General features: G+C 40.7%; 1 protein-coding gene across 1 annotated transcript; it reads right to left on the reverse strand.

Moving 5' to 3' along the window:
• Positions 1 to 592: 592 nt before the first annotated feature.
• On the reverse strand, positions 593 to 1,222 carry LOC121467506. Its single transcript, XM_041708926.1, has 2 exons — positions 881 to 1,222; positions 593 to 817 (listed from the first exon to the last, which is right to left on the reverse strand). Exons 1-2 carry the CDS (start codon positions 1,220 to 1,222, stop codon positions 593 to 595), a joined length of 567 nt encoding a protein of 188 aa, XP_041564860.1.
• Positions 1,223 to 12,752: the final 11,530 nt, after the last annotated feature.

The following is a 12,752-nucleotide window of genomic DNA, read 5'->3' on the forward strand; positions in this document are numbered from 1 at the left end:
AATCTTTGAGTATTTTTCTCAAATTGTTGTTGACAGAGTTGTTGCTCAGGAGTATGGACTTTAGCCTTGGGCGGCAGTTGACTCCAACGCTTCCTCCTGGCAGCTGAGATGTACATCTCACTTTTTCAGCCTTTACATTATTTTCAGAGACACATCTCCCTGACACTATTCAGCCGAGAACTGTCTTTTGTAAGATGGGGAATTCAGGCCCCTGTTTTATCTGGCCAATATATAAAAGTTCAAAGAACGTATCATAGCCGATAAGCATATTTATTTTTTGGGGCTTGAGGAAGAATGGTGTGCGGACTCTGCCCAAATGCTGAGTTATCAAAGTAAAACGTCCCAGTTGTTTCGATCTCTAATATGCACTGATTTAATGTTCAAGTTTGAGATTACAATGAGCGAGATGTACATGTGTAAGCTGAATGTATAAGAGCGAATTCAAAATAAGTAGTACAAGTTGTCAAGGAATTCAAATTAATCAACTGTTTTTAAACAAAGTTATATATAAACAAATAATAATAAATGTAAATTGGCGTTCCGTTGTGATGGCATCGGACATTCTCCGCCCGTTGAATGATCCAAGGAGTATTCAAGCACCAATTTGCTCAGGCAGGGGCGCTATCTTGCAGATCGGTCTACGAATGGTTCCATTTTTCACCTTGATCTCGGCCACTCTTACTCGTCCATCAGCTCCAAAATGTGTTTTGGTGATGCGACCCAGGATCCACTCCTTGGGATGTGTATTATCCTCGTGAATTATTACATTTTGTCCAATTTGAATGTTGGCATCGGGTTTGAGCCATTTGGAGCGCGCCTAAAGTGTGTGTAAATAATCACGCCTCCATAGCTCCCAGAACTGCTGATTCAAGTACGTTACGCGATGCCACCGCGTAAGATAGGATGGTCTGCTCTTGTCAATTGAAGGCTCCGAAACAGACATCTGAGAGGACCCAATCAGCAGGTGCGCTGGGCTAAGTGCCTCTCCATCGTTCGGGTCTTCGGATAGCGGTGCCATTGGTCTTGAGTTTAAAATTGCATCCGCCTCGATTGCAATCGTTTGAAGCTCCTCGTAAGTAAGCCCAGTGTTGCCCAAGCATTTGATCATCAAGGTCTTCATGCACTTCACTGCGGCCTCCCACAAGCCGCCAAAGTGGGGAGCTCGCGGAGGGATGAACCTAAACTCAAATCCCACGATGCTGCTAAAGTTATGTACATTCATGTATTGGCTTCGTCAAACAGCTGCTGCTTAAAATCCTCGAGCTGAGATCGTGCCCCGACGAAATTAGTTGCATTGTCACAATAGATGCGTAGTGGGACGCCTCTGCGACTGACGAAGCGCTTTAAACAAAGAATATAGTTATTAGCAGACAGATCGGAAATGAGTTCTATGTGTATTGCTTTTGACGAAAAGCATATAAACACGGCCATGTATGTTTTATATGGCACTTTGCTTCGAATGCGGTATGATGTGGCAAATGGTCCATATAGGTCGACTCCAGTTACAAAAAAGGGACTTTGTGAATGAAAGCGATCACATAGAAGTGATCCCATTATTTGTTCCATTAAACGCGGCTTATAATGGTAACAGTGTGTGCAGCGCCGTACAATCATTCGAACGATTTCTCTGGGGTTTACAATCCAAGCCTGGAGTCGCCGAATTCCAATAAGAGTCTTTGGTCCAGCGTGCATGTGCAGATACTCAAAAAATTTCAATGTTAAGCAATGATCCTTTGGAGGAAGAACAGGAAATTTGGCATCGAGTGAAATGGGCGCCTTGGCTAAGCGGCCTCCTACACTTAATAGTGTTTTAAAACGGTTTGATCCGTCAGTCGCTGCTAGCAATGGATTTAGTTTTTGAAATTCGGGTTTTAAAATCTTGTTTTCCTTGAGCTGCTGAATTTCGTTGAAAAAAGTCTTCGGCTTGATATGTGATACGATGTGCTTGAACGCGTATTGCAATTCAGTTGCTGATGTATGAATCGACTACGTTCAATTTCCTGTTGGCCTTGATTCGATTGAAGACGCGCATCACAAAAGCTATGACTCGCAGAATGCGCCGATAGGATGAGAACTTGTTGATAATGTAATCGAACACATCTTCTTTGCTGCCACTATCGGTACGTGTGGGGACTATTGATTTTCGCAGCTCCAAGTCTTGTTCGGTGTCCTGAGAATTTAGCACTGGTTGAGGCCATCCAGATGAGGGTTGACGTAAGAAGCTTGGTCCACTAAACCATATAGTTTCCATAAGCTAAGATGCGGCACATCCTCTTGGCACTATATCCGCGGGATTGTCCTTGCCCGGAACGTGTCTCCAAATAATGTTTGAAGTGGTTGATTGCATCTCAGAAATCCGGTTGGCGACGAAACTGTTTAGCCTGGACGAGTGCATGGTTAGCCACTGTAGAACAATTCTTGAATCTGTCCAAAAGAAAACGCTATTAATGTAATTTTCGATTTTTTCCTTAACCTTGGCCCATATTTGACACAATAAATACGCGGCGCACAATTCTAGCCGCGGCAATGAAATTGCCTTTATTGGGGCCACTTTAGACTTTGCGATAATTAGTATTGATTTAAACACTTCATTTAAGTTTGTTCGTAGATAAAGGCAACAGCCATAAGCTCGCTGCGATGCATCTGAAAATCCGTGTTTTTCGGATAGATTTCTTGGTGACGAATTAATAAATCTTGGAATTTCGATGGTTTGAAGATTGTGCAAATCTTCTTCTATTCGCTTCTAATGGTGTTGGAGCTCAGAGGGAAGTGGATCGTCCCAGTTTAAACGGTGCATCCACAACTCTTGGACCAATATTTTGCATCTAATAACGACTGGTGATCCGAGCCCTAGCAAATCGTACAGGTGAGCCACAAGTGAAATGATGCTCGGCTTGGTGATGACAGTGATTGTAGGTAGTGTATACCTAAAACATCTAGTTCGGGCTGCCACGACATGCCCAATGTTTTCGTTACATCTTTGGTATCAACTTTGAATTGAAACTCTGCTCTATTGCCTTCTATTTTGCTTGTGTTCCATTTTGCAAGCTCTAATACAGCCTTAGAAAGTATGCTCGTGACCTCTGCAGCCTTGAGATAAAGCTCTTCGACACTATCTGCTCCAGTAAGGAGGTCATCGATATACATCTCTTCCTTAAGTACGGCTGCTCCGATGGGAAACTGCTTTCAGAAGTGATCCGCAATATATTTCACGCTCCTGATTGTTAGAAATGGTGCGCAGGACATGCCTTACGTGACAGTGTTGAGCTGAAACAATTCCAGAGGCGCAGCAAAGGATTCTGAAAATTTAATACTGTTTTGTATTAACGACGCGAAAACTTGTGACTGCAGTAGTTCGACGATGTTAAATTGCGAATTTGTGAAAACTATTTCGAATGCGCGACGAAAAGGAGTGGCTACGATGACGTTCGATTGATCACTGACTATTATATTTCAATAATTTCTCTTAGAACCTAACTTATGCTACGGTGGCGAGAGACGGGGCGAATTCGCAAGAGCGAACGGATGAAAGCTTTATTGGCTCCCGCTCTCGCCCTACAACGAGTGATTTAAATACAAGCGCCAAGTGCGCAAACACCGGCCCCTCTGAAGGGACTACGTCCTTCAGCCCAGAACGGGCAACAGGGTCAGTCGGTGGACAGCTCGCCGATATTCCCCGTCCTGCGACCTGACGTCCGCCACGCGAACCTTGCTATCGGCGCCGGCGTGCACCGCTACCACTCGTCCGATCCTTTGCTGCTGGGGCGGTAGGTTGTCTTCTGCGACGACGACGAGCGCTCCCACGACGAGGTTGGGCTCCCCCTGGTGCCACTTGGACCGCTCCTGGAGGCTGGAGATGTACTCCCGGGACCATCGCTGCCAAAACCTGTGCCTGAGAGACGAGACACCTCGCCATCGTCGCAAGCAGGTCAGGCTGATCTGGTCCGGGAGCGCCGCTGATGGTGGGGCCAGAAGAGGGCCGCCGATGAGCAGATGCCCGGGGGTCAGGGCTTCGCCGTCGTTCGGGTCGTTGCTTAGAGCGCCGAGGGGCCTGGAGTTGCGAGCTCCTCCGCGGTCAAGAGGTCTTGGCCTACCGTCCGAAGGAACAGGTGCTTTGCAGACTTCACACCTGCCTCCCATAGTCCGCCGAAGTGTGGTGCTCTGGGCGGTATGAACGCAAACTCGCATCCTTTTTTTTAATGCGAATGTTTCAATACCGCCCCCTGCTCCTCCAGACGGGCTCGGAACTCTCTCATGTGGCGATCTGCGCCGACGAAATTGGTGGCGTTGTCGCACCACACCTTCTCCGGAATCCCGCGACGACTCACGAATCTTTGAAATGCCAACAAGAACGCATCAGTGGTTAGGTCAGACACTAATTCTAAGTGGACCGCTTTGGACGCATAACAGACGAACAAGGCCACGTACGACTTGTACGGTGGCTTACCACGGATACGAGAGCTCGTGGGCCAGCGTGACAGTTCGTAACGTGCAGGTTTGACACATAGGATCTGACGAACTGTGAGCTTTTAGACAGCAACAACGGGATTTGGCTTCGTACGGCATAGGAGCGTTCAATAACCGACCCCCAACTCGTAGCAATGTCGAGGAGCACCAATGTAATTTATTTTCCTGAAGAAAAGGGTTTAACTTTTGAATATTCCTTGCTACCGGCTTATTTTTCCGAATTTTACTTATGTCGTCCCTGAATTCGGGAAATTAGATAACTTCGACAATTTTATCAAAAGCGAAATCCAGTTCTCTTGGCGAAATACTTTTTTCAAAGGGCTTCGACACCTTTCTGCACCTTTGAATAAAACGAAAAACCCACACGAAAACTCTCATAAGCTTCAGGTGCGACGAAAAGGACTCTATTTTCAGAAGCACATAATTTGGCTCTGGGCTGACTACGCGAGCTATTGCCAATTTGCGTAGCTCCATCGACATTACATCAGCCGGCAGTTTAGTTTTCGTCTTGAGGGTAGCTACTTTCGATTTGGCGGTCAATAAAGACCATGTATTTGAAACGGGACTTGTGGATCTGTGTTGACGAATCGCGATACCTTAATTTAAGGCAGCTGCAGAAGAGTCGCTATAAGCGTCTCCCACGACGTGAGCAACTGCATCGGTAGCGACTCGTCCCAATCTAATTTTCGAAGCCAACGTTCTTGCAACAACATCTTTGCCTTTGTGACCAAAGGACACAAGAGGCCAAGTGGGTCGAAAAGTCGAGCAGTCACCGACAAAATATTTCGTTTAGTCGCGCGAAGATCCAGGAAAGAGTCATCCAACCGAAATTGAAAGTAATCTTTAACCGGTAACCAAACCACGCCAAGGGTCTTGGTTACGTCTGAGTCTGCCATAAGTGGCATTACAGCGCTATCAGATGCGGATAACTCTGGGCAGTTTGAAAACCACTTTGCCAATTCAAAGCCTGCCTCTTGCAAGACCTGAGAAACTTCGTCTCGAAGACTTTGCAGGTCCTCAACGCATTCGGCGCCAGTCAACAAATGGTCAACATAAAAATCATTCTGAATAACCTTTGCGGATTTTGGATGAGTTGTTTGGGCCATCTCTCCTAGCCGCATTAAACACCGAATCGCCAAAAAGGGTGCTGGCGAAGATCCATATGTAACAGTGTTAAACTTAAAGATTTTCAGGGACTCAGAAGGATCTCGTCTCCATACTATGAGCTGGAAATTTCGGTCAGCTTCGTCCACCATCACTTGGCGATACATCTTTTTGACGTCGGCCGCAAGGGCAAACTTATGCAATCTAAGATGTCATTCAACGCTACCTGCGTAGAAGTGCGACTCGATGCATCCAAAACTACTCTCAACTTAGTTGAAGTACTTTGTGGCCGTAGAACGCATTGGTGCGGAATGAAATAGTGCGGGGTATTCGGAATTTTGTCATTGGTGGAGGACATGTGGCCCAGTGAAATATATTCCTCCATGAATTCAATATAAATTTTCTTCAGCGAAGGGTCCTTTGACAATTTCCTTTCTAGCGACCAAAATCTACGTTTCGCAAGTTCGTATGACGAACCAAGAGTATTTGGGTAAGATTTAAACGGCAAATGAACCGAAAATCTACCGGACGACAATCTTTGAGTATTTTTCTCGAAGTGTTGTTGACTGAGTTGTTGCTCAGGAGTATGGACTTTAGCCTTGGGCGGCAAGTCCTCCACAGACCAAAATTTCAGCAGGTTTGTGTCAATTGACTCCAACGCTTCCTCCTGGCAGTTGAGATGTACCATTTTTTCAGCGTTTTTATTATTTTCAGAGGCACATCTCCCTGACACTATCCAGCCGAGAACTGTGTTTTGTAAGATGGGGAATTCAGGCCCCTGCTTTATCTGGCCAATAGATAAAAGTTGAAAGAATGTTTCAGCGCCGATAAGCATATCTATTTTTTGGGGCTTGAAGAAGAATGGATCTGCCAACTGAATATTTTCAGGCACCCTCCACCCGCTGGTGTTCACCGCTTGATCCGGATGATAACCAGAAATATTTTTCATAATCCAAAAATCGGACGACAATTGGCTGTTCCCTACTCGCGACTTCACAATCGTGTGTATTTATTTTGTGGCTTGGGCATTAGTTCCACCAATGCCTCGCAAGCTCAAGCTAATACAAACTCGCCGCTTTTGGTTTGGACGCTCACAACAGCAGTTGCAAGAATGACTCGATCCGATGCATTCGCATGCAAAACATGCGACGTGGATGGAGACTCCTGCATGAGCGTGGGCTGAGAAAGGGGTGGCAACGCGAGATTTGTGTTTGGGGAATATATGTGTAGCAAAGTGTGATGTGAGGAATTGTACACTCTACATCTGTTCGATTTGCATTTTTTGACCGTGTGACCCTTTCTTAAGCAGTGCATAAGGGTGCTCTATTAGCGAAATCGAATCTTTGCTGAACTGTTAGGGCTGCGAAGGAAGCGCAGTTTCCAATCTGATGTTCAGCTGAGTTGCAATACATGCATGAACAGAGGCGTTCCTGGCAGCGACAAACGAAAAACTCCTATTTCCATTCTTCTTAGGGTTAGATTGGGTCTGCTGAACAGTATTGGGCGTGGAAGCCTCTTCTACTACCATGTGTTGGTATCGCCTGTTGAGGGCCGCCTCACATTCGCTCCAAAGTGGAAGCGAAGTATAATCTAACTGTTCTTCCCATTTTCTTTTAGTTCCTGCATCGACCTTGCTCATTACCAGATGTATTAAAATAGCATTAGTAATGTGTCTATCATCCCCAATAGACAGCAAGGAGTCATACAAGGCTGTGACCGTCTCGATGAGGGTTCTCAAGGCTGTAGGTGAAGGCTGGGAAATTTTTTGCATTTTAAAAAGTGTCGATATGTTGTCAAAAAAAATAAGACAATCATTATCGTACAGACTAACAAGGGCTTTGGGATAATTTTCCGCAGTGACTTGAAAGGCCCTAACTGTTCCTAAAGTGTCTCCAGCTAAACACGAAATTAAATGAATAATTTTTTCAATATCGTGTAAAGTGTCCATCTTTGTCAACGAAAGTTTCGAAAAGGCTTATAAAATTTTTAAATTCGGAGTGTTTTCCGTTGTTGGGAGAGCAACGCTTGGTAGGCGGCATTGAGGCAGGCGATTTGCTAGCAGAGCGGATTTATCGATATTATTTTGTTTGCACTTGTTTAAAATTGAAATCAGCAATGACTTTGTCATTACGGCCCTGTCTTCCAACTCTTCGCGGGATACATCTTTTGTATCTTTCAATTCTATTTGGTTTTGCAAAAGTGAAGCATTTTCAATGTGCGTATATAGAATCTCTAATCGACACTCAAGCTCAACCGGATTCAGAGATAATTTTGCTTCTTTTAAATGGCGATACGTTCGGTTAATACTTTTCCTGCAAATACCTCGTTGGTGTTTAAGCTCTTCGATATCCTTAGTTGGCATTGCGTTTATTTCTATTTATTTCGTTGGTATCGAGGAGGTGTTAAATATATATTTTTATTAAAATTATTTATTTGTTAAATGATCTTAAAAAATCAACGAGTAACGAGTAGTACCGATCGCACGCAGTGTAGGGGGGCTAAGTGCCTAGAGAAGAAAAAAAAAATATATAAACAGAGTTTTTATATTTTTTACATAAACCCTGCGACAGTAATATGCCGAGTGCACGCAGTGTAGGGGAGCTAACGCTCAAGCTCAAGCATACCGAAAAAACGAAGAAACGTTTAAGCAGACCGCAAATTGCACTGCTGCAGCGATCGAGAACGAAATCGACCAAAGATAACTCGAAATAGCGGCAGCGGTGTTGGTGTGCGTGTATATGTGTACGCGGCTAGCGGCTCTTCCTAGGCAAATGCTAACGGAGAATGATACACTGACCGATAACTAGAGCAACGAACATCATATATAAGCCTGATGCCGAAGGGCGCACAAAAATTAGGAAAAGCGCGGGAAAGTTGGAAAAGCGCGGGAAAATTCTGAAAAGCGCGGGAAAATGTTCAGACAAACTGAGGCGAAAGTTTTGCCGCTAATTTTTTTAAAAATTACACTTTTCACAATTTGTTCTATTTATACCCTAAATTGGTGCTCACTACGACAAAAATTTGGGGGAATTAAGTTTGCAATAGTTGGGTCGACGACGAGTATTTTATTTGCTTGTTTTTTGGCCAAAGCGATTCACATATATTTCGAAATATATTATGTTTATTGTAGAATTTTGGTTGTTAGTACATGCAAATTTTTATTTCTTGGTTAGAATGCTCACTATCTACCGATCTTTACACGAATGCGAGAAGTTGAAAGATGGGCCAAAACACAATTTACAAAAAGCCACACATTTGTGTAAAACTTGTGCGAAAATGCAAAGACGAAAGGGAGTGGTTACGATGAAGTTCAAAAGATCACTAAATTTAAGATTCCAATAATTTCTCTTAGAACCTAATTTATGCTAAGGTGGCGAGAGACGGGGCGAATTCGCAAGAGCGAACGGACGAAAGCTTTATTGGCTCCCGATCTCGCCCTAGAACTAGTGACTTCAAATAAAAACGCCAAGTGCGCAAACAAACACGTTTGTCCGAGTTTTGAATACAACAAATACAACTGCAATCATTGAACCATTAGATGATTATGATATAATTAAATAAATGTATAAATGGAAGCCAAGAAGAAATCTTAGACAAACTGAACAAAAATTTCCACCTCAGTTCAAAGAAATACTTAATGAATTATGCACCAAATACACAGATATATTTGTAATAGAATCCGAATCGATTTCAACTAATAATTTTTACAAACAAAAAATAAGAATGAAATATAATGAACCGGCATACATAAAAATTATAGAATTCCCCACAGTCAAAAAGAAGAAGTAGAAAAACACGTAAAAAAATGAATTGAAGACAAAATAGTAGAACTTTCAGTTTCTGAATACAACAGTCCATTATTAATCGTCCCGAAAAAAATCTTTACCAGATTACGATACTAAGAGATGGCGTTAAGTAATTGAGTACCGCCAAATTAACAAACAAATTTTATCAGATAAATTTCCACTACCAAGAATAGACGATATTCTTGACCAGTGAGGAAGGGCTAAATTTTTTTCATGTCTAAATCTGAATTTAGGATTTCATCAAATAGAACTCGAAGAAACGTCTAGAAATATAACGTCCTTTTCCACAAGCAATGGCTCCTATCGTTTCACCCGATTACCTTAGGGATTAAAAATAGCGCCAAATTCTTTCCAAAGAATGATGACAACTGCCTTTTCGGGTATCGAACCTTCCCAAGCATTCTTGTATATGGATGATCTAATTGTCATCGGTTGTTCCTTAAACTGCACCCAAAAAAGTACACATTTTTCAGACACGAAGTGAGCTTCCTTAGACACAAGTGTCCTGACAAAGGTTTTTTGCCAGACAGTACGATACACGATTTAATAGAAAAATACCCAGTCCCAACGGAAGCAGACAGCGCCAGAAGATTCGTTGCATTTTGCAATTACTACAGACGTTTTATTAAAAATTTTTCAGATTACTCACGTCACATAAAGATGAATATCAAAACGCATTCGAATACCTTAAAATTCAATTGATGAAACCCACACTACTACAATATCCAAATTTTAATGAATTTTGTATAACAACAGACTCAAGCAAACAAGCGTGTGGAGCTGTTCTTACTTAAGATTACAATAACGCCCAGCTACCAGTAGCCTATGCATCGAGATCGTTTACAAAGGGAGAAAACAACAAAAATACAACTGAACAAGAGTTAGCAGCTATCCACTGGGCGATAAATTATTTTCGACCATATATTTATGGAAGACATTTTACCGTCTAAACAGACTATAGGCCATTAACTTACTTATTTTCAATGACAATGACAAAACTATAACAATCTTAAAAAATATTCAAACGAATAACAAAATTCTGAGAGTCACTACCAGAAACCAAAGTAAACAAAAAATTTCCTGCGCAGGAACAGAAAAAGAAAAAAATAGATTTGCTTAGGCAAACTCTTAATAAAGCTTCTCAGCCCAACGTATACAAAGTCATTGTAAATGGGTACGAAAAGTAGTGACCTTGCGAATAAAAGATTCACTATAGTGAAGCATATATGCTTACTAAGGCATGGAAAAAAAAGTTATAGCAATAATTAATGTAAGCGATATGTACACCAATGGAATTCTCGACTTAGGTCAGTTCTTTCAAAGTCTTGAAAAGGAAGCCGGTATACTAAATATCAGCCATTCAAAGTGGCACCGAGCGAAAAGATCTTGACACAGTCCCAACAGAATCTTTTAAAATAATGCCCAATAAAAAAATTACAATCCTTAAGAGTATCGCTACTCAAGTCACCCTATTATCAATTAATGATAAAGAGAAAGAAGCATTACTGTTAACATTCCATGACGATCCAATACAAGGAGTTCATACAGGCATAGCTAGAACATTAGAATATATAAAAAAGGCATTTTTATTGGAAAAATATAACCTGAGATAAATCAAATTATATAAGAAAATGAAATCAAAAACATCAAGGTAAACAAAAACACCAATGACTATTACTGAAACGCTACAAATGGCTTTGACAGGGTAATTGTGGATACGATCGGTCCACTACCTAAATCCGAACAAGGAAATGAATATGCACTAACCCTAATCTGCGATTTAACTAAATACCTAGTGGCAATACCAGTGCAAGAACAGTAGTAAAAGCTATATTCGAAGATTTAATTCTGTAGTACGGTCCTATGAAGACGTTCATAACGGACATAGGAACAGAATATAAAAATTCGATAATTGAGGATTTATGTAAAAATTGAAATATCAAAACAAGAAAGAAAGAAAACTTCGGCAAGCCGAAGTTCATAGACCCTTCCAGCTATTGCTGGATATTTTTTATATTATTTATATATTTTTGAAAACATTAAAATTATGTTTTCTTGCGTATATGTTTCAAAACATTGAAGCTATGATGAGCTCAATTTAGCTGTATTTTATTTTATATATTTATTTTTTATATTTCTATTATTTCTATGGGAGCTATATGATAAAGTCATCCGATTTTGATGAAATTTAAACCGTAATTCTAAAATATTTAACCATTACTATATGTCGAAGAACTAAAAAAAAAAAACAACAAAGTTATAAATTTTGCGTTAGTCGTCAGATTTTGATGAAATTTAAAACATAATTCTGAAATATTTAACCATTTCTATATCTCGAAGACCTAAAAAAATAAACAAGAAAGAAAGCAAACTTCAGCAAGCCGAAGTTCATATACCCTTGCAGCTATTGCAAAAATTTAATATTCTTGAAAGCATTAAAATTATGATTAACTTTAGGTTAGCTGATTTGCTTTCATTAATGTTTAAAAGCATTGAATCTATGGCGATTTGCAGCTCAGTTATTCGATAGTTTCTATGGCAGCTATATGATATCGTTTTCCGATTTTAATAAAATTAAAACTGTAATTGTGAATTAAAAAAAAAAAATTACAAAATAAAAAAGTTACATTTAAAAAAATATATTTTTATTGTTCCCATGGGAGCTTTATGTTATAGTTGTCCGATTTTGATTAATTTTAAACCGTATTTCTGAAATATTTAACCAGTACTAAATGTCGAAGAACTAAAAAAAGAATTAAAAACAGCAAAGTTATAATTTTTTTTCATTTATTTTTTTCGATTGTTCCTATGGGAGCTATATGCTATAGTCGTCCGATTTTGATGAAATTTAAACCGTAATTCTGAAATATTAATATTACAAAAAAAAAAATTAAGAAACAGCAAAGTTATAATTTTTTTTTATTTATTTTTCCGAATGTTCCTATGGGAGCTATATCCTATAGTCGATCGGACGCCTTATACACTACCTGCAATAGAACGTTCCGACTTATATACTACCTGCAATAGAACGACAACTTTTGGGAAAGTTTCAATCAGATAGCTTTATAACTGAGAGACTAGTTTGCATAGAAACGGACGGACAGACGGACAAACTGACAGACGGACAGACTGACAGACGGACGGACTGACAGACGGGCGGACAGACGGTTGCTGAACAAGAATATATATACTTTATAGGGTCGGAGATGTCTCCTTCACTGCGTTGCAAACTTCTGACTGAAATTATAATACCCTCTGCCAGGGAATAAAAAGCGCAGGAATATCAATTTAGTGCATACTCTACAGTTTAATTGGTAGTAAAGAAATAAAAATCAATTCAAACATTCTAAGCCTGCATCCATTTATTGATCAGGA

This window comes from Drosophila elegans, unplaced genomic scaffold, assembly GCF_018152505.1.
Source record: "Drosophila elegans isolate 14027-0461.03 unplaced genomic scaffold, ASM1815250v1 contig_433, whole genome shotgun sequence".
Lineage (NCBI taxonomy): Eukaryota > Metazoa > Arthropoda > Insecta > Diptera > Drosophilidae > Drosophila > Drosophila elegans.

Bases quoted from the DNA above. Each gene is read 5' to 3' on its own strand.
- LOC121467506 (XM_041708926.1), bottom strand. From the start codon at position 1,222: ATGAATGTACATAACTTTAGCAGCATCGTGGGATTTGAGTTTAGGTTC. The intron at 818-880 runs GTAACGTACTTG...CACACACTTTAG, and splicing joins ATCTTACGCGGTGGCATCGC to GCGCGCTCCAAATGGCTCAA.